The sequence below is a fragment of the Aotus nancymaae genome, unplaced genomic scaffold (genome assembly GCF_030222135.1).
Source record: "Aotus nancymaae isolate 86718 unplaced genomic scaffold, 86718_ANA_hifiasm-v0.15.2.pri h1tg000003l, whole genome shotgun sequence".
Taxonomy (NCBI): Eukaryota; Metazoa; Chordata; class Mammalia; order Primates; family Aotidae; genus Aotus; species Aotus nancymaae.
The window spans coordinates 63138342-63161233 of NW_026988414.1; the positions used below are offsets into that span (position 1 = coordinate 63138342).

Genomic DNA, 22892 nt, shown 5'->3' on the forward strand with positions numbered 1-22892 from the left:
ATTCACATTGAGAACCCTAAAAAATAATCACAGGAGGGCTTGGGAAATGAAAGAGGCAGCAAAAGACAAAAAAAAAAGACTATATTTTTTTAAGCCACACCGGCTTTGGCTTTGCAAACAAACAAGTCCTTATTTCATGTAATTATTTCTTCTCTGAGAAAAGCTCAGCTCTTATGACTTGTTTCTTACTAACTCTGTGAGTAGTCCCTGTGGAAATTTGGAACATTAAGAGAAAATCTATATCTGGACAAATTTAGAAACAATGGAATAATTGCAAGCATATTTGCCATTCTAAGTTATTTTGTTTCCTCAGGTTCAATCTCTTTTTGGAACTATTACCCTTAAGCATAGCTGTGTTTATCACAGTGGGGGTTAATTTTGCTCAGGGCAGATTATTTTGCATAAAGTGTTATATAGGAGATTGTTTTTGATGGCAAGTTTGGTGGCTTATAATACTATTAATTGCTTTTTATTAATAAGTGTCTACAATTCATCCATAAAAATACTATTTACCTTGAATTGAAAAGTTTGTGGAGTTATTTTCTTAGATTTCTTTGTGTAATATTTTGTATTGTATTAGCGTTTTGACATAGTGAATTATACAATAGATATCTATAGTAGAAATACACTGAATTTTGTCAAGAAAATGCTCTGTTGACCTCACATTTAGACCTATCTGCAAACATGAAACTTATGTTAAAAGATTAATTTCCTTCCATATAAATAAGCAATTTTTACATCATTTTATTTTCTATAGAAACTTGAAATCTTTCAAGATTTTTTGATAATAAAATTTATGTTTTTCCCTCTTAAAGCATGATTATTCACATGAAAATGATTACGATCCTGTTTAATCTATTAGTGATTATACTTTAGTCCCATAAAATTTTCTCTCATTTAAAGACAGAAGCATGTGAATTAACGTATTCTCTGTATGTCTGCTTTAAATTCTAGGCAGGCTAATAAATAGTATTGTAGAAGATAATTTCTTAAAACCAAGCATTTAATTAAGAGAAATGTTACATGCTTCAATATTATATTTTGCAAGGTTTATAACCTCAGTTTTTAATATATATATATACACACACACACACACACACACACAGACAAATTTAATAGACTTTTTATAAGCACATCAAACGTTTATCTATTCTTCATTAAAGTAAAATTTTCAAATGGTGTTGAATATATTCTCACAAAATAGGAGGTGTTAAGATAGCCCCAGTGAAAACCAAATCAGCTTTTTAAAAAGAATTACAAATGAGTCCTTGCTGTTACATGAACAACTCAATTTATTATGAGTAATGATAATGCATATAAAATAGTTTTATAATTTGAGATATAAGAACCTCTAGTCAGAATCAATAAAAATGAGATTTTAGTGGTTTTGCAAATCTTATTCCAAATTTACAAGGCTGTCTTTTTTGTCAAGGATTTCTTTTTTGTCAATACAGAGAGCTTTTATTCTGATTGACTGTAATAATGAGCACAAGGCGCGTAAATTAAGAAAGACTGATAATCCCCTAAACAACTGGATACACCTGGCACTCCATAATATTAAGACTCACAAAGTCTGGGGAAATCCCCAAACTCCACATTCAAATAAAAAAATAGGATTGCTTTATTCACTCTGTCGTATATATTCCTTTAAAAATATATATTGTTCCTATGGAGTTGTGTATCTTAGCCCACTTGTTAGTTCTTCTTTAGGAACATATATTATTAAGTTTAAAATAATTTATGATAATAATTGTGTTATTCTTTATTGGTTTTTAATTTTTTTAAATCATAATGTTTGGTTGATGGGATGGAAAATAATTGCTTAGAAAGTGACTAGTTTTATTTACAATGATCAGCAAGAAAGTATATCTTTTAACTCTAATATAAACCCTACGTTGTATGAATAATTATGTACAAAATGAAAGAAAGTTTGCACATAAGTTACATCTTTTCCATATGATACTTGGGTTTAAAAAAAAAGCTCTTTTTAATGGCTGTGTTATTGACATTTTGTAAGGGATAATTGATTATTATTGATTTTACCAAATTTTGCTGGTGGGATCTAATTTTTCACTAGCAAAGGTGTCTCAAGAAGAGTTATAATAAAAAAGCTGAAAGCTGACGTAGGGTAAGTACAAGTTACAGTCAGAATCAACAAGCCTGACATTGCCCTCGGGTAGGTAAATCTTGGACTCTGCGTTTTCATCCTTTATTGATTCTGCATGCTCACTGTGTATGGTCTACGATCAATGTTAAGTGAACTTTTTTTTATTATTATTAAAACTGGTCAGGCAAACTCCTTTTTTCAGATAGAGTGAACCCTTTTATGTTTGTTGTTTGCTTATTTATTTTTAATTAGAACGATAGAAGGGCATTAGCAGTTACTGTAACTTTTCACACTTAAAAAGCCTTTCACAACTGAGTAGTGTATGTAAACCATCCTTATTCTAGAATGTAAAAGTGAAAGCTTGGAAACAAACATCTGTGAAGCATCATCAGACCCTCAAGTAAATACTAGCACTATTTGCAGCTTTTTTGAAGCTGGGTAGTCAGTATAGTGAGGGTGAGAGATACTGAGGGATTGGTTTAGAAGAAGAATTTATATCGCAGGTAGGTAATTTTATTTGAGGCTCCATTATCTCAAGGTTTCATTTTCACATAGTCCCCCCACCCATTATTTAACAATTATTTTTGGTCATTAATTCATTTTTTTGGTTTATTCATATTACTAAGCCAAGGTACATAATTTGTCGTTAGAATTTAAGTTTCAAAGCCTTCTTTTTGTTTTGTCCGTATTGTTCGTTTATTTATTTTGCCTTTTCTTTTGTTTTATCATTTTTTTTTCAACCACTCCTGTCCTCTCACTTAAATCCTCCTTTAACTCACTACCAAAATAAGAGCCGTCAGCTCCTCCTCAAGACATTAGTTGCACCAGCCCAAGTTCCACTAGTATTTTGGTAAGTTGGCAACCTCCACCAGTGGAAAAACAGAATGGCATTATCACTGAATACTCCATCAAGTATACTGCAGTGGATGGGGAAGATGACAAGCCTCACGAGATTTTGGGAATTCCTTCGGACACTACCAAATACCTTTTGGAACAGCTGGAAAAATGGACTGAATACCGGATCACTGTGACGGCCCATACGGATGTCGGCCCCGGCCCTGAGAGCTTGTCCGTGTTGATTCGAACCGATGAAGATGGTATGTTGCCTCCGCTACGTCAGTTTGCACCCTTCTGACACAGTCTTGGTCTGCTGTCTTTCAATAGGCTAACAGTAATCTTTTTTCTCTGCTCATCTTTTTACCCAGCATTGCTGTTACTTTTGTATTTTTGCCAAAGACTTCTCTTTGCTACAGCCTGGCCTTTTTTTTTTTTTCTTTTTTCAATCTCAATGCAGTAATTTGCTTCTTTTTGAAAGAACAGTTGGCTCCTATGGTCTTGCAATCCAGCCTTTCTCTGTACCTTCATCTAAAGTCTTCTGTGTTTTTCTTGGCTTTTTTAGTCACTTCTTTTACATTTTGAAGTTAACTTTTCAAAACTACCTTCTTATCTTTTTGTTGCCTTTTTGTCTTACATATTTCAGAGACACTGATGCTCAACATTCAATTTTTGGCATCTTTTGTGTGGAATACCTTTGATATGAGAAAAAAAGAGAAGATAATCCATATAATCAAGAATCTTTTTATTCTGCTGTTTAAAAAGAAACCTTTAAAAAACACACAACAATCAACAGCCAGTTTTTGTTATTATTTCAATGCTATACCTCTTTGTGCTTTAATGCTTTGAACCTCAAAGCATCTTCCTTGGCTTTTGTACATTTTTTACATGTTTTTCTAGTTCTCTGATACTCTTTTTTTCTTCCATTTTTTTTTTTTTTTTGCATCGGTCATGTTTTTTGATCTTTTCTTAAAAGGTAGAGCAGATTGGTTAAGCATTTTCATTGGTTGAAAATGTTTGTATTCTTCAAAGGAAACATAGTGGGTTTACCCATTTTTTGGAAAAAAAAAAAACAAGTAAAGAAAATGCAGAGAATGCTCTGATTGGGTGGGACACATGCCTATAATTTCTTTTATCCAATGATGTTGTTCCAGTTCCTAGTGGTCCTCCTCGCAAAGTCGAGGTAGAGGCTGTCAACTCAACATCTGTTAAAGTCTCATGGCGCTCACCCGTGCCCAATAAACAGCATGGCCAGATAAGAGGATACCAGGTGCATTATGTGAGAATGGAAAATGGTGAGCCCAAGGGCCAGCCCATGCTGAAAGATGTCATGCTGGCTGATGCACAGGTAAGCCTCTGAAATTATGTGTCTCTTTCTATATTATAATTTTTTGGGGGTTGATATATTGAAATTTGCCTTATTTTAGTTTTTCAACATTTAAAAAATCCTGTATGAAATTCTAGTTTTCAATACACATTGATACATATTGATCTTTTCAATCAGAGTTACTGTCAAGTAAGGAAGGAAATTGAAATGAAATGACACTCAATCTGATTAAAAACATGTTATGGTTTCCTTAAAATATAGATTTTCCAACTCTTGACAACCATATCAGAGTTTGCCTTTACAAAAAAATGATTGACTTAGTTGAGTCAAAGGGAAGAATTCTAAGCTGCAATTTTGCTAATAGAATCTGCTTTCTTCTGTGCTAAAATGACTTGGAACTTAGTTGTGCTAGTTTCTAAATGTATGACTTCTTCCACTGAAGAATAGACATTTATAGTCAGGGAAAGATACTCAGTATTTTATTTAGTACTACTTCATGAAATTACATATTTCATGAAAGTCATTGTTTCCTGTCCCAGAAAATGAAGATCATGGCAATGATACTAAAATTAAATTAGCGTTTCCTAGAGAATAAATGGGATCCTTATGTTGAACCAAGATTAAAAAAAAAAAAAAAAAAAAAAAGAACGTACTAAAAATGAATAGTTGAGTATGTGAGAAATTGTATTCATCTTAGGGCAGTGGTTTGCAACTGTGGTATCACAATCTGGTTTTGTAATTAGTTTTTTAAAGCAGAGCACTGAAAATTTTCAAAGTTTTTCATAAATTAGAGGTGATTCAAAGATAGTCTCATAATAAATTCTCTTGTGTTTTACATATTTTCCTGAAAGGGAGATGACGATTTCAACTTGTAACTGCCATGCTGAAAATTGTACATAACTCATAAACTAGCTTACCTTTGCTGTGTCAAATGGTGATGAGATATAATGGGGATGGGATATTACAAACATTGGAATGCTTTCATTAGCCAAGAAATTGGTGACTTGGCAGGGAAAGGATGGAGTTTGTAAAAAATTTGAAATATATTTCACATGAAAATACCTTCCTTTGTATGAAAGTAGGAAAGATTATGAAGCAAGTTGAAAACTGCGGCACCAGGTTGCCCTGTTCTACATTCTTGACTGTGAAAATAAGAGTAATAAATAATCCTGTGGCTCTAAGGAAAGCACTTACCCCAAAGTCTTATTACAAGTCAACTCTCAAATGTCTTCATGTTTTCTTCAGTTTTGAAACATTCTAAGTAAAGGGATCTGAATTCATGGCTCACTTATCTACCCCAAGGCCACTTCTGTAAAAGCGGTAGAACTTTCTAATATCCCTTCAACACTGGAAATGGCCCATTCACTTAATTTTTATAAATGATTATTATGTAGTGCCTATAAAAAGGCAGTTACCATTGTTTAAATTTCTTAAGCCATTATTGCTTTGTTTTATCTTGTAAGTCTACAGTTATGAAAAAGAAAACAATACAACCATTGTGCTTCGATGGTCTTCTTTGGTTCTTAGATATTTTACATTAGAGAATTGTAATTCTATCTCTATTTCCATTGTAAAATATGGTAGTTAATGAAATTATATGATGCCAAATGCATTAAATCTCAACTCTGTCTTTTTTTCTCTTCTTCGTTGGCTTTTCTTTATTAATTGCTGATTTTCCTTGTGTATTTTCTTTCTTTCCCATCTCATTTATTTTTCTTCACTCTGCACTGAAATTTCATTACATCTCACAGGACTTCACTGAAGCTATACATGTTAAATATAATGAACGATATTAATCTAAATGGTGACTTTTAATTGTATAACTTAAGATAGAATTCAAAATTAATGTTATGAGTAGGACATGATTAGAAACATTAGCTTTTTCTGTGCCTCACTGATATGTTTCAGTGAACCATATATTTAAAGAATATTAGCTGGTTTTAGTGACAACAGTAGCAATATATATTTAATTTGACCTCCTAATTAGAAGTGGAGGTAGCAGCAAAACACATATTATTTGGAATTTTATTGTACACACTGCTTCAATTGTTTCTTTATTCTATTTTTTTTTTAATCTAAGAAGGGCAACATTGCCTGTATAAGGCTTTAAATTTTATTTCTTTTTATTTTGTTTTCCTCCCAAACTTCTTATTCTCAATCAGTGGGAATTTGATGATACTACTGAACATGTGAGTAATTTTTGAGTGTTTCGTCAAAAGCAGACTATATATGCTTGTTTCCTCTGACATCCTTCTCTCACTTATTTGTGATCTGTCATCAGAGTTTGCTTGGATGCATGAACTAACAAATTATTTTTAAGCTATCTCTGTGGTGTACTTTTTATTTTGGTTTTTGTTTTGTGAAATCAGCATGGTGCTATTGACTGCATAAGAAATGTCATGGGCTTGTGATATTTGTTTTGATGGCTGCTACTAACTCTGCCTTGTGACATAGTCAGAGGAGGCATGCTTTAAAATTCAGGGGTGTTGTCCAATCTTTTCACTTCTCTGGGCCACATTGGAAGAAGAAGAATTGTCCTGGGCCCCACATAAAATACACTAACATTAACGATTGCTGATGAGCTAAAAAAAGAAAAAAAAAGCTCATGATGTTTTAAGAAAGTTTACGAGTTATGTTGGGCTGCATGTTGGACAAGCTTGCTTTAAATGGAGGCATGGCAGACTGGACATATCAAATTTTTTGGTGTAGGCTTCTCATAAATCCTACTCTAGGATTACATATCCAGTGGATAACAAGATGTAGATCTGGCACTGAATAACTCTTATCTACAAGTGGCTGTTTTTCACTTTACGCGTACATATTTGAGTGACAAATGGATTATGCCAAGAAGTAGAAGGTATCTTGCAGAGGGAGGAATGTTTTTTAAATATTTGAATGAAAGCTCTATGTTATTTATTGAAGGACTGTTATGTATATTACACTGCAAGGGACACATGACATGACATCTGCCTTTCTAGTGTTTACATTCTAGGTGGCTAGAGAAGAGTAAGTTTCTGAAAAGTTTCATAAAATGCAGCAAAAGGTATGGCCCAAAGCAGTGTACAGCAGTAGACATTGACACTGTCCATTAATGCATTAGTAAACTAGTGGACCGTGTCAATAAAAGCTAGGAATTCAGAGACAATGGTCCTGGATGGTAAAGGAGTCCAGTAGCTTAGGTGAAAATTTAAGGGATGGCTAAGGACTGAATAAATGAAAAATTATGTGTGTGTGTGTGTTGGGAAGTTGGAGGTGGAACATAAATATATATATATATATATATTTTTTTTTTTTTTTTTTTAAGTTTAGCACAGCAAAACCAGTCATTGAGACAGTTGAGCATGTAGTATAGTTAGGTGACAGTGAGCCTGACAATTTGTTATAAATGAAGTCTTCATATAAGTAATCTTAGTTGCAAGTACAGCTAAGAGGTAAATTATAATATAATACTGGGAATACCAGAAGAGTCAAGCTAAAAATCTGTTTGGTCAGTCTTTAACACTTCAATATTAGAGCAATATAGAAGAAAGAAAAAGAAAAATGAGTTAAAGGCTGTCAGGAAGGTATTCTCCCATTCACTGAATAAATATTTACTGCCAATGCACAGGGCTCTTTTTGGGAATATTGTAACTATGTCCAAGGTATCAGTTCTCATGGGAATGCCAGTACAGCAGCGTTTTTGACCATAAACTTCTTTGACTATAACTCACAGTAAGAAATACATTATATATCATGATTCAATGTACACATATGTTTAACTGAAATAAAAACTTTATAGAACCATAGGTATTTAAATGTATAATAAACACTAACATTTAGTATTCAAGTTTATTCCATTTCATTTCGATTAGTTTGTTTAAATTCTGGTCATGACTGACTAAATTGGTTTCACTGCCTACTAAATGGGTCATTACCTGCACTTTAAAAACCAGAGACTTAGTGGAGAGATTAGAGCGTAAAAAGGTGGCAAATAAAAAAGCAGGTAAAAAGAGTTATTTTACTAATTTAGTCATGAAATGATAAAAATTCAACAGAATTGAGGCAGTAGGAATGAAAAAAATGATAGGATCAATAAAAGGAAGTACTGGCAAAAAGTTGCTAAGAACTGAGGAAGAGAAAGATGTCAAAGATAACTCATAAGTTTTGCCAGATGTGTTCCCATTCATTAAAATACGGAAGTAAGGAGGGAGAGTCTACTTCTGGGAATGACTTTGAAGTTTTAGTTCACTTGAACTTGAAATAACACTGGATAGTCACAGGAAGACATCCAGCAGATATTTACAATGTATGTGCTACTAGAACTCAGATCCTAAGTCACAGCTGGAAATAAATCAGGAATATGGGCAGAAATAATTATTTAAGGTTTGTAAATGAGTGCAGTTTTTTTTTTTTTTTTAAGATTAGAGAGAAACGGTAGATCAAACCTCAGGTATGCCAACTTTTAACAGTCAGGGACAAGAAGCAAAGTGGAGACAGGACAGGAGGAAACAGAATGAGGAGTACTGGCTGTAATATCAGGCACATCATCTCACAGAGCACACTGAAACCACCAGGGAAGGAAGTGTATCCGCCACTTAAAGAAAGAAAATGTCATCCACGAAAGGATATGATCACGGCAGATGAAGCTGTGTCCAGCTGAGATTATACCACTGCAGGGGACTCGACAAATTTCAAATTGTGTTACGTAGGTTACTCCCCAACAACCTGGGCAAGAGAACGGATATGTGTGGTTAACTCCAATTTCATGATAAGGCTCAGAGTGCACACATTTCTTGCTACAAAATTTGGTGATGGAAGCAAGCCTTGCTTCTTTTTCCAGTTAGCTGAGCCTGCTTTTCAGCAGCACTCCAGTGGCCAGTGAGGGAAACCTTGAAAGCAATAACACTGGCATTTGCTCGTCATAGTTTTTGGGACAGCCAGTGTGTCTACTGTCGTTTAAAGTACTGCGCTTGGATAGTTTGCTTGGTTTTTGTATCCTCTGTAACATTAGGGAAACCATTCCAAGGTCCTGGAAATAAAACATCTCTCCTAGATGGTCCATTTATCTAGCAGAATAAAATTTCCAGTGACTCTTCAGGATGATATCTGAACTTCTTGAATTTCCACAATGAGATATTTCTACTCTTTTGACAAAGCGTGTTGTAAGAAGCTGTCATATTTTGGGATCAGCTTCAACAATTGAGTTTTATGGTATCTGTTATAGCCTTGCTTAAAAAACCCTTCTGTATTTTACACAGTCTAATTTATTCACTCGTCATCACATTGTGTTTAGATTTGGAAGACAATGACATTGTGTATTTTTCTAAATTTATCCATATTCAATTTGAAAACACAGCTGTGCCAAAAATCTGAAAGGGTTTTTATATTGCTGTGTGTGTGCGCGCACATGTGTGCGCGGACACCCGTGTGCTTGTGTATGCATGCATGCAGCTCTGGTATTTGTTCTTAAAATACTAGACCAAGTTAATAGCCAGAATCTCTAAAGAATCCCGTAACCTGTAGTTTAAAGGAATAAATCAAAGACCATCTGGTCTTATAACTGCCACAGCTTTGGGCCCTGACTAAGAGAAAGCTAAGAATTTGGGGAAATAGTATGTGATATTTAACTATTTTTAGAAACTCAGAATAAATTGAGCACATATTGGTGATGTGCTGAAACTAAAGTCCTATTGTATTCTTTGCTTTTATGGGCTGCTTTTTAATTTGACAGAAAATTCTCCTCACTGGATAATGATTTCTGCTCATAGCCTATACAAATAACCAATAAAAATGATAATACAATCAATTAATAAGAGACTCCTAAGAAAATTTACTTTAAGGGTATCTAGATCCAACAACAACCATTTGGTAAAAATCTTTTGTAGTGATTAAACAGACTATGCTGACTGTGGCTTACCGTGGATATGTGTGGAGAGCTGTTGGCATAAAACAATAGCTCTTTTATGGAATCCTTCCCATGACCCAGGCATAGTTCTATGAGTTTACCTGATATGAATCATATGATCCTGTGGGGTCCTATTATAATTCCAACATTCAGATGGGAAATGGAGGCACAGAGAGGTAAACTTACTTGGTCTGTCCAAGCAAGTAAGGACATGTGAGTTTAAGAATTCAGGAAGTTTGGCTCCAGATTTCATATTTTTGACTAATACACCAAGAGCTGTCTCCCAAGATGCCTGAAGACACCTCTTCAATATCAGCATGAAAACAGATCTCCATAGCATGAGCTCAGGCATGAAATTTCCAGGGCTTAGCATGGCTGCAAGGAATGTGCAAGCATGTGCAGAATGAAGGTGGACGGCCTTGTTTTTCCCCTAGGGCATTAGTAGTATGTTTTGAATCAGTGACATTCTATTGTGTCATTTCAGGACATGATCATTTCTGGGCTCCAGCCCGAAACTTCCTACTCCCTTACTGTCACAGCCTACACAACCAAAGGAGATGGCGCTCGCAGCAAGCCCAAACTGGTGTCCACCACTGGGGCAGGTAATCATCTCTGTGCATGTATGTGCCTTGAATAATAATACTGACTTTCTAAATGATATGGTTGTTTTCTACCAGGCTTTTATTATGGTAAAAGCAGAAGAAATAAATGGACTAAGGTCAACTTTTGTGTTTTTAGTTCAGGGACAAAGAAATAGATCAGGGGAAAAAATTATCCAAGTGCATACTTTGTCCAGGTATTCAGTCAGTCATTCAACAAGTATTTTTTTGAGCACCTTCTGTGTGTCAGGCACTGGGGATGAAGCAATCAGCAAAATAGAAAAACAGTCTGCACTCAAGAAATTTACTTTCTGATTGGAACTAGATAATTAACAAGTGACAAAATGAGTATATAATGAAATGTCAAAAGTGGTAAGATGAAAAGTAAAAGTACATAGACAATTAAGGGTCAGACAGCCTCTAGGGGCTGAGAAGGTCTCGTAGAGGAAGGATTATTTAAGTTGAGACTCAAATGAGGTGAAGGATCAAGTCCCATGAAGGTCTGGAGGGAAGGTGACTAGGCAGGGAAGTCAAACAAGTTTAACTTCTCTCAACAACGAATCCCCTTAGAAGAGCTGCCATCTTGAACTGAGTCCATAACTTACAGGGTTACCTTTTGTCATTTTTGTCTTCCCCATCCCTGCTGTGGGAATTCTAAAGAAGCCAAAGTGAACAGAAGATAGAAAACGAAAAAGAAGAAAAGCAAGAAGGGAAAATAGTATAAAGTTACTCCTTTCTAAACAATAAGGCTTCTTTAGTGCTTTTTAGGGTTACTTTGGTCAGCCACATTAGGAAAAGCCAGCATGAAGGATGATCTGGCATTGTAGAACCAGTAAATTAAGAGATAACTGCAGAAGGCTTCTCCTGCAATCCTCATACATAGCAATCTCCCGTGAACATGTAAGCCACGATTTGATTTATTCTGCCTGAATCACTTCTCAAACAACTTTTTAGGAACATACCTCTATGTAAAGGCATAAAGTAAAGAACAGCTGTGATGTTGAGTGCCCTCCTGGGTGCCATGCTTAATGCCACCTTTGTCTAAATGTCATAAGATTTGCCTCGTTCGCATCCTGCCACCTGGAATTGCCTCCAGCAGCAGAATTACAGATGGCAAAACTCCTTCAAGGCAGAGTCTTCTAGGTTTTTTTTTTTTTGAAGAATACCATTGTATCAAGCCAATTTAATGCTCTGAAGAGCAGACACATACTCAGTGAGGGGCATGATGACTATCTGGCTATGGAATCAGTCTCTATTAGAACATCGGCAACCAAGAAAATATATGTCCTTCACCTACATTTATAAGTATGTCATAATAACTCTGAAATGTCTTATATGAAGCACCACTCCCCTGTTGCCCACAAAATGGGGTCATGTTCTGATGACAAGAAAGTAGAGGATTTAGAGCCAAGGGATATGAATTTTAGAAAAAGGAATGATTTTGCCTATTTTAATGTCACTAAGTCTAGCTCATCTCTTTTTAGTTACCATGCAATTGACATTTTAGAATTTTGGAACTTATTCATATATAGAATTATTTTGGAATTTTCATTTACAATTTCAGATCCTTCTTAATCAATAGAGGCTTGGGTATTGAGATAGAAAACGTTTGTAATTTAGATACCTACACATTTAGTTTTGTAAGACCTCCCCACTGCACCAAAGAAGAAGGTGGAAAAATCCAAATTTAATTCCTTTGAGAGAGAAATTCTAGTTTTCCTTTGCGTAAGCAGTCCCTTCTCATGGTGTATCACCATGCAGTTAGTGAATATATCAGTTTGTTTTGTTTTGTATACTGTTTTAAAAATCCTCACATATTTACATGACTGTGAAGAATTACTGAGTTTATCTCACAGATGTGCACTACTAATAACTACAATTATAAAGGTATTTAGTTACAGCTCCCACAAAGAATTCAGGAATTCTCGTGAAATTTAATAGTAAACTTCCTGATTGTGGGATGTTTGCTTATTATACCTTGTTTCTAGAACCTGTAAATAATCATATCTTTGAAACAAGAGTATTCATCATAGTTTAAGTAATCTATGTAAAATTCCTATAAATTAAAGGATGATTCTAAAGAAAATGTTGACTTTTATGTTTCAAAGATTATGCCATGTTTGTAGTTTCTTTGTTAAAATTCCCATTACTCTGTATTGTAATAATTGGTTTACTGCCTGAGGCCTTGAGGTTAAAGGCAAACAGAAAATTCATTGGTTTGACATTTTCTATATATTTTTCCTTGAATTTCAGTACTGTATTGAACAGGTATGTTTAAGGATGATCAAAAGATGACTATGACAGGGAGAATTTGGAAATATTCACCTAAATCTAGTCAATTATGATTGTTGCCGTTTTGGTATTTGGTTAAATTGAGGCTAAATTTAGAGCCATTGGGAGTGAGTACCTCAGTTGATTTCCAATGATTGCAATTGCTAAAAAGTAAAGGGCAACTACACATATGTACCAATTCTGAAATCCTAGAAGATTTTTAAAAGAATATAAGAGGGTAACAAAATGTAAAAGGGAGAAGAGTATATATGACATAAAATAAATTAGAGTTATTTTATGTTACATTAGAATGCAATCTATATTTGTGGTTTGCATCAAGAAACCGTGTTTTTTTTTTTAATTGTACTTTAGGTTCTGGGTTACATGTGCAGATTATGCAGGATTGTTGCATAGGTACACATGTGGCAATGTGGTTTGCTGTCTCCATCCCCCTGTCATCTACATCTGGCATTTCTCCCCATGTTATTCCTCTCCTACCTCCCCACCTCCCCCGCTGTCACTCCCTTGGCCCCACACAACACAACCCAGTGTGTGATGCTCCCCTCCGTGTGTCCATGTGTTCTCATTGTTTATCACCCGCATATGAGTGAGAACATGTGGTGTTTGATTTTCTGTTCTTGTGTCAGTTTGCTGAGAATTACGGTTTCCGGATTCATCCATATCCCTACAAAGGACACAATCTCATCATTTTTTATAGCTGTATAGTATTCCATAGTGTATATGTGCCACATTTTCCTTGTCCAGTCTATCATCGATGGACATTTGGGTTGGTTCCAGGTCTTTGCTATTGTAAACAGTGTCACTATGAACATATATGTGCATGTGTGTTTATAACAGAATGATTTCTAATCATTTTGGTATATATCCAGTAATGGGATTGCTGGGTCAAATGGAATTTCTATTTCTAGGTCCTTGAGGAAGCGCCACACTGTCTTCCACAATCGAACTAGTTTACACTCCTACCAACAGTGTAAAAGTGTTCCTTTTTCTCCACATCCTCTCCAGCATCTGTTGTCTCCAGATTTTTTAATGATTGTCATCCTAACTGGTGTGAGGTGGTATCTCAATGTGGTTTTGATTTGCATTTCTTTAATAATCAGTGATGATGAGCATTTTTTCATAGGTTTGTTGACCTCATATAGCTCTTCTTTTGAAAAGTGTCTGTTCATATCCTTTACCCACTTTTGGATGGGTGTTTTTTTCTTGTACATCTGTTTTAGTTCTTTGTAGATTCTGGATATTAGCCCTTTGTCAGATGGGTAGATAGCAAATAATTTTCCCATTCTTTTGGTTGCCAGTTCACTCTAATGATTTCTTGTGGTGTACAGAAGCTCTGGAGTTGAATTAGGTCCCATTTGTCTATTTCAGCTTTTGTTGCCAATGTTTTGGTGTGTTAGTCATGAAGTCCTTGCCTACGCCTATGTCCTGAATGGTTTTGCCTAGGTTTTCTTCTAGGGTTTTTATGGTGTTAGGTCTTAGGTTTAAGTCTTTAATCCATGTGGAGTTAATTTTATTGTAAGGTGTCAGGAATGGGTCCAATTTCTGTTTTCTGTACACTGCTAGCCAGTTTTCCCAACACCATTTATTAAACAGGGAATCTTTTCCCCATTGCTTGTTTTTGTCAGGTTTGTCAAAGACCAGAAGGTTGTAGATGTGTGGCATTGCTTCCAGGGCCTCTGTTCTGTTCCATTGGTCTATGTCTCTGTTTTCGTACCAGTACCATGCTGTTTTGATTACTGTAGCCTTGTAGTATAGTTTGAAATCAGGTAGTATGATGCCTCCAGCTTTGTTCTTTTTGCTTAGGATTGTCTTGGCTATGTGGGTTCTCTTTTGGTTCCATATGAAGTTGAAGGTGGTTTTTTCCAGTTCTGTGAAGAAGGTCATTGGTAGCTTGATGGTGATAGCATTGAATCTATAAATTACTTTGGGCAGTATGGCCATTTTCATGATATTGATTCTTCCTAACCATGAGCATGAAATGTTTCTCCATCTGTTTGTGTCTTCACTTACTTCCTTGAGCAGTGGTTTGTAGTTCTCCTTGAAGAGGTCCTTTACATCCTTTGTTAGTTGTATTCCCAGGTATTTTATTCTCTTTACAGTGATTGTGAATGGGAGTTTGCTCATGATTTGGCTCTCTGTTAGTCTGTTATTGGTGTATAGAAATGCTTGTGATTTCTGCACCTTGATTTTGTATCCTGAGACTTTGCTGAAGTTGCTTATCAGTTTAAGGAGATTTTGGGCCGAGAAGATAGGGTCTTCTAAATATACAATCATGTCATCTGCAAATAGAGACAATTTGACATCCTCTTTTCCTAATTGAATACTTTTTTTTTTTTTCTTGCCTGACTACTCTGGCTAGAACTTCCAATACTATATTGAATAGGAGTGGTGAGAGAGGGCGTCCTTGTCTAGTGCCAGATTTCAAAGGGAATGCTTCCAATTCTTGCCCATTCAATATAATATTGATTGTAGATTTGTCATAAATAGCTTTCATTGTTTTTAGATATGTTCCTTGGATACCTAGTTTATTGAGAGTTTTTAGCATAAAGGGCTGTTGTATTTTGTGAAAGGCCTTCTCTGCATCTATTGAGTTAATCATGTGGTTTTTGTCTTTGGTTCTGTTTATGTGGTGGATTACGTTTATAGACTTGTGTATGTTGAACCAGCCTTGCATCTGGAATGAAGCCTACTTGATCATGATGGATAAGCTTTTTGATGTGCTGTTGCAATCAGTTTGCCAGTATTTTATTGAAGATTTTTACATCTGTGTTCATCATGGATATTGGCCTGAAGTTTTCTTTTTTTGTTGAGTCTCTGCTGGGTTTTTGTATCAGGATGATGTTGGTCTTATAAATTGATTTGGGAAGGATTCCCTCGTTTTGTATTGTTTGGAATAGTTTCAGAAGGAATGATACCAACTCCTCTTTGTACGTCTGGTAGAATTCAGCTGTGAACCCATCTGGACCTGGACTTTTTTTGGTTGGTAGGCTATTGATTGCTGCCTCAACTTCAGCCCTTGTTTATTGGTCTATTCAAGATTTCTAATTCTTCCTGGTTTAGGCTTGGGAGGGTCAAGTGTCCAGAAATTTATCCATTTCTTCCAGGTTTACTGTTTTGTGTGCATAGAGTTGCTTGTAGTAATCTCTTATTGTAGTTTGTATTTCTGTGGAATTGGTGGTGATATCCCCTTTATTGTTTTTTATTGCATCTATTTGATTCTTCTTCCTGTTCTTTTTTATTAATCTGGCTAGCAGTTTGTCTATTTTGTTTATCTTTTCAAAAAACCAGCTCCTGGATTTATTGATTTTTTGAAGGGTTTTTTGTGTCTCTGTCTCCTTCAGTTCTGCTCTGATCTTAGTTATTTCTTGTCTTCTGCTAGGTTTTGAGTTTTTTTGATCTTGCTCCTCTAGCTCTTTCAATTTTGATGATAGGGTGTCAATTTTAGATCTTTCCTTGCTTCTCATGTGGGCATTTAGTGCTATAAATTTCCCTCTAGACACTGCTTTAAATGTGTCCCAGAGATTCTGGTATGTTGTGTCTTGGTTCTCATTGGTTTCAAAGAACATCTTTATTTCTGCCTTCATTTCATTGTTTATCCAGTCGACATTCAGGAGCCAGTTGTTCAGTTACCATGAAGCTGTGCAGTTCTGAGTTAGTTTCTTAATTCTGAGTTCTAATTTAATTGCTCTGTGGTCTGAGAGACTGTTTGTTATGATTTGTATTCTTTTGAATTTGCTGAGGAGTGATTTACTTCCAATTATGACCAATTTTAGAGTGGGTACAGTGCTGTGCTGAGAATAATGTATATTCTGTGGATGTGGGGTGGAGATTTCTGTAATGGTCTATTAGGTCCACTTGGTCCAGTTCTGAGTTCAAGTCCTGGATATCCTTGTTAACTTTCTGTCTCATTAATCTGTCTAAATTTGACAGTGGAGTGTTAAAGTCTCCCACTATTATTGTGTGAGAGTCTAAGTCTAAGTCTCTTTGTAGGTCATTAAAAACTTGTTTTATGTATCTGGGTGCTCCTGTATTGGATGCTTATATATTTAGGATCGTTACCTCTTCTTGTTGCATTAATCCTTTACCATTACGTCATGTCCTTCTTTGTCTCTTTTGATCTTTGTTGGTTTAAAGTCCCTTTTATCAGAGACTAGGATTGCAACTCCTGCATTTTTTTTTGCTCTCCATTTGCTTGATAAATCTTCCTCCATCCCTTTATTTTGAGCCTATGTTTGTCCTTGCATGTGAGATGGGTTTCCTGAATACGGCACACCAATGGGTCTTGAGTTTGTATCCAATTTGCCGGTCTGTGTCTTTTGATTGGGGCATTTAGCCCATTTACATTTAAGGTTAATATTGTTATGTGTGAATTTGATCCTGCCATTTTGATGCTAGCTGGATATTTTGCCTGTTAGTTGACACATTTTTTTCATTGTGTCAATGGTCTTTACCTTTGATATGTTTTTGGAGTGGCCGGTACTGGTTATTCCTTTCCTTGGATAGTGCTTCTTTCAGGAGCTCTTGTAAGGCAGGCCTGGTGGCGACGAAATTCTCTCAGCAATTGCTTGTCCATGAAGGATTTTTTCTCTCCCTTCTCTTAACGATGCTTAGTTTGACTGGATATGAAATTCTAGGCTGAAAGTTCTTTTCTTTAAGGATGTTGAATACTGGGCCCCACTCTCTTCTGGCTTGTAGGGTTTCTGCAGAGAGATCCACTGTGAGTCTGATGGGTTTACCTTTGTGGCTAACCTGACCTTTCTCTCTGGCTGCCCTTAGCATTTTTTCCTTCATTTCAACCCTGGTGAATCTGATGATTATGTGCCTCGGGGTTGCTCTTCTTGAGGAGTATCTTTGTGGTGGTCTCTGTATTTCCTGGACTTGAATGGTGGCCTGGCTTGCTAGGTTGGGGAAGTGCTCCTGGATGATATCCTGAAGAGTGTTTTCTAGCTTGGATTAATTCTCTCTGTCACATTCAGGTACACCTATCAAATGTAGATTAGGACTTTTCACATAATCCCATATTTCTTAGAGGCTTTGTTCTTTTCTTTTCACTCTTTTTTCTCTATTCTTGCATTCTCATTTTATTTCGTTGAGTTGATCTTCAATCTCTGATACGCTTTCTTCTGCTTGGTCGATTTGGCTATTGAATCTTGTGTGTGCTTTGCGAAGTTCTCATGCTGTGTTTTTCAGCTCCATCAAATCATTTATATTCTTCTCTAAGCTGTTTATTCTAGTTAGCATCTCATGTAACCTTTTTTCTAGGTTCTTAGTTTCTTTGCATTGGGTTAGCACATGTTCGTTTAGCTCTGAGAAGTTTGTTATTACCCACCTTCTGAAGCCTGTTTCTGTCAGTTCTTCAGATTCATTCTCCATCCATCTTTGATCCCTAGCTGGTAAGGAGTTGTGATCCTTTGGAGGGGGAGAGGCGTTCTGGTTTTTGGTGTTTTCATCCTTTTTCTGCTGGTTTCTTCCCATCTTAGTGGCTTTATCTACCTGTGGTCTTTGTAGTTCATGACTTTCGGATGGAGTCTCTGAGTGGACATCCTTTTTGTTGATGATGAAGTTATTTCTATTTCTTAGTTTTCCTTCTAACAGTCAGTCCCCTCTGCTGCAGGACTGCTGGAGGTCCACTCCAGACCCTGCTTGCCTGGGGATCACCCATGGGGGCTGCAGAACAGTAAGGGTTACCGCTGGTTTCTTCTTCTGTTATCTTCATCCTAGAAGGGTACCTGCCAGAAGTCAGCCTGAGCTTTCCTTTATGAGGTGTCTCTTTGGGTATATGGCGGTCGGGGAGCTGCTTGAGAAGACCGCCTGTCCCTTATAGGAGCTCAAGTGCTGTGCTGGGAGCTCCATTGTTCCGTGTAGAGCTGCTGGGCAGGTACTTGTAAGTCTGCCACAGCGGAACTCTTAAACGCCTCTTTTCCCAGGTGCTCTGTCCTAGGAAGGTCGGCTTTATTTATAAGTTCCTGTCACGCTGCTGCCTTTTTCCATAGATACCCTGCCCCTCATGGAGTAGTCTAGTCACCGTCTGCCAGCAGAGGTGTTGCTGAACTGCCACATGCTCTGCCCAGCTGCTGTGTGAGCTGCCTGGGTAGTGGCGGACTGCCTCAGTAGTGGTGGTCATCCTTCCCCACACTGAGCTGGACCATCCTGGGTCCAGCTGTGCTTGCTGCAAAATCATCAGTCCAAAGCGTTTCAGATTGCTTGTTTTGTGGGGGTGGTACCTGCCGAGCCAGATCGCATGGCTCCCTGTCTCTGCCCCATCCCTTTCACTTGAATGGGTGGCTCTGTCTCCTCTGTGTTCCAGGCACCAGTTGAAATGGCCACCCAGATTTGTGTGAGTTTCTGTGCATCAACCCACGCTGGCCGTGCTGAAAACTTGTGGCACTTTTCGACCCAGGAATCTCCTGGTCTGTGGGCAGTGAAAATTTGTTTGGAAATTTGGTGGGCACTCACCCTCTGCATTGTTCTTGCTGGGAACTGCACTCCGGAGCTGTTCCTATTTGGCCATCTTGGATCCACTCTAAAGAAATTATTTTTATTTAGTCTAATTTTACGTGCATTTTACAGAAATAAGATACATAGTGTATATATTATTATGCAGTTCATTGAAACCAGAATTTCATAAAATTTTAATAAATATATTTAATCTGTTGTCCCTAGAGAATGTTGAGAATTAATAGTTATGTTTCCACCCACTTGTTTCAATTCAGTTCATTTATTGAAGGCTGTATTCTCTGCTGAAAGCTCTATTTCACCATGGATTTTTCTCGCAGAGACTCAGGTGTTTAATCTTTGACACCATCGCTGACATTTTCATGGACAAATCATGCAAATGCTGCATAAACATAAAGGGAAATTAAAGATGTCTGCCAGTGTCTCTACCTTAAAGTACTATTTTAAAATTAAGATAATTGTAAACATATTAAAAGCAAATGGAATCGTTCACACACTATCCAACTTACGGATGGGTTGTGTTCTGAGAGTGTTAGTTGGTTGTTAAGATCTCTGGGTGCATTTCTCCTGAGGAACACAATGAGTACACAATGATGTGGTTCCTGGACCCACCTTCAGCACATGTTTTATGTGTATAACACAACACTCATGTTATTTAATTGCCATTACAATTTTAGGAACTATTCTTTTCACACACTGTAGATTAGCTGAGTTATATAAGCATGCTATGAGTCTTCCCTGTGAAACAAAACTATTACTCCATTGGTTAAGGAAAGAAATATCTTAATGATATTTCTTAGAGTGAAGCACATCTCCACTTGGGTCTCACTTTCTGAAATACAAAATGAAGAGGCCAGTCAGACCATCTCTGAGGTTAGTATTCTGTGTATTGTCTCATAATCTTTTTAGTGATTTTTTTACCTTAATCTGCATATCCATGATACGATTTTTTTGACACCTGTCTCACATTACTGTAAACTTTTCTCCTTTGCTACCATCTTTCTTCTTCACATTCATAATTTTGAGACAGAGTTTAACTCTGTCACTCATGCTGAAGAGCAGTGGTGCCATCATAGCTCACTGTAACCTCAAACTCTTTGGGTCAAGCAATTCTCTCCCCTCAGCCCCCTGAATAGCTAAAACTACAGACAGGTGGCACCATGCTTGTTCTCTGTGCTCCCCACCTCTATACCATAAAGATGGAGTCTTGCTGTGTTGCCAAGCTGGTATTGAACTCTTGGGCTCAAGCCATCCTCCCACCTCCGCTCCTGAAGTGCTGGGATTACAGGCATGACCCACCATACTTGGCCTTTCTTCTTCTTTCTGTTAACTTGGTTTAGTTTTGATTCTGATGACTCTCCCTCAGTGCCTTTCACTGTGGATTCCAGAAATAATTGCTCTCCATTAAAAATAAATACAGACATAATGCATTGAATGAGTAGATTAGAACTTTTCACATACCTAACTTAAAGGTAGATAAATTCTTTACTCATTGGAAGCTAGCCCTTCACCATAAAAAGTTTATTCAGATTATTAATAATTATGATTATTAATATTAATAGAATACAGAACCTCATGCTAAGACTTTTACATGAATTTCCTCATTTATTCACAAGAACAATATAAAGTAGATCTTAATATAATTCCTATTTTACAAATTAAGAACTTGATGAAAATGAGTGATATGGACATAAAGTTAGACAGAAAGTGCAAATTAGATTCATAGTAAGTCATCGCGATATTATTTTATACTCTTTTTTAAACTTTTAAGCAATATAACAGCACAATTAAGCATTTAAGCAATTGACTCACACAGAGCTGAGTTTGCCTTATAGATTTCTCGCTTGTTACCTGCTGGCCTCCTCTCTTGGAGGACAGTTTTTTACCTTTCCAGGCCTCATTTTCTCATTATAGAAGATAGAGATAATAATAACTAATCAGAGACTGTAGTCAGGAGACAGGAATGTAAACTAATTGTGAATACTATATGCAGTGCACTTAGCCTGACACCAGTACATTGCACATACTGAATGAATAAATAATCGTTATAATTATTATTCTTATCAGTGATATCTAATTTGCAAATCTTTGCTCAAAGTAATTTATCTTTGATATGAACCTTTATGTGTGAAGGTTTAAAACTTGCAGGTGTTAAAAAAGTTCCCTGAAGCTGTTGTTTCAATGATAATTTCTGTTTTGTGTCAACTATCAAATTCTAGTATCTCAGCCTACTTTAATATAGTAAGACAGGAGCCCATTTCCACAGAGGTATGTAGGTCAAACATTGCTTTTGTTGGTGGTGGTGGTAAATAACAAAAAGGGAATACCAGTAGAGTGGAACTTCCTCATTTGGCAGTGACTGAAATGTGAACGTTCAGATTAGTTGGTCTTACCACTCCATCCCCTGTGCTCCAGTTCCAGGGAAACCTCGACTTGTGATTAACCACACTCAGATGAATACTGCTCTCATTCAGTGGCACCCTCCTGTGGACACATTTGGACCTCTTCAGGGCTACCGTCTAAAATTTGGCCGCAAGGATATGGAGCCACTTACTACTCTTGAGTTCTCTGAAAAAGAAGATCACTTTACAGCTACAGACATCCACAAGGGAGCATCATACGTCTTTAGGCTCTCGGCCAGAAACAAAGTGGGCTTTGGGGAGGAGATGGTGAAGGAGATTTCCATTCCAGAAGAAGTACCGACTGGATTCCCTCAAAACCTTCACTCGGAAGGCACCACTTCAGCCTCTGTCCAGTTAACTTGGCAACCACCTGTCCTGGCAGAGAGAAATGGCATTATCACCAAGTATACCCTTCTTTATAGGGATATCAACATCCCCCTTCTTCCAATGGAGCAGCTTATTGTTCCAGCTGACACCACTATGACACTCACTGGCTTAAAACCAGATACCACATACGATGTAAAAGTACGTGCTCATACGAGCAAAGGGCCCGGGCCATATAGTCCCAGTGTCCAGTTCAGGACACTGCCTGTGGATCAAGGTAGGATTTGTCTGCTTACAGCCTTCCTCCTTTAAAGGAATGTCAGTCTTTGGAAATCAGTATTTTGAGGCAATAATAACTGATCAGCCCATTCATATTAATAGGTTCAGCAAAAACAAAAAGGTAAAGTATATAGAACTTACTACGTCTTGGATGCCTTAGATTTCAGTTATAGAATGTCAAGCAAGTCTGGCTGACAGCACCCCAATGTCCTCAGGTAAGGAAAACACAATATAGTTGGCTGAATTGGAGAGAAAGGAAAGATCTTTATGAGAATGGGGTATTAAAATGAATGCTCTAAACAGGTAGGAAAATCATACTTCTCTCTCTGATCAAAGTAGACAGCATTTAGCATAAGCCCTTTGGTCCATGGTGGAAAAGGACAGCTCA

The 22892-nt window shown here is 36.7% G+C and overlaps 1 protein-coding gene across 32 annotated transcripts in view; it reads left to right on the plus strand.

The window, feature by feature from the left end:
• Positions 1–22892, plus strand: part of PTPRD (protein tyrosine phosphatase receptor type D) — a 1411192-nt gene that overhangs the window by 1222201 nt on the left and 166099 nt on the right. For 14 of the 32 annotated variants that reach the window (XM_064381700.1, XM_064381675.1, XM_064381734.1 and 11 more), the window contains 5 exons: positions 2899–3204; positions 4096–4289; positions 6431–6457; positions 10637–10754; positions 21915–22502. The exons of 8 other annotated variants lie outside the window; for them this stretch is intronic. In XM_064381700.1, coding sequence (XP_064237770.1) covers positions 2899–3204; positions 4096–4289; positions 6431–6457; positions 10637–10754; positions 21915–22502 — 1233 coding nt within the window. The remainder of the gene's footprint in view (positions 1–2898; positions 3205–4095; positions 4290–6430; positions 6458–10636; positions 10755–21914; positions 22503–22892) is intronic. 10 more of the 32 variants (XM_064381718.1, XM_064381723.1, XM_012453546.3 and 7 more) reach the window with 3 other exon arrangements.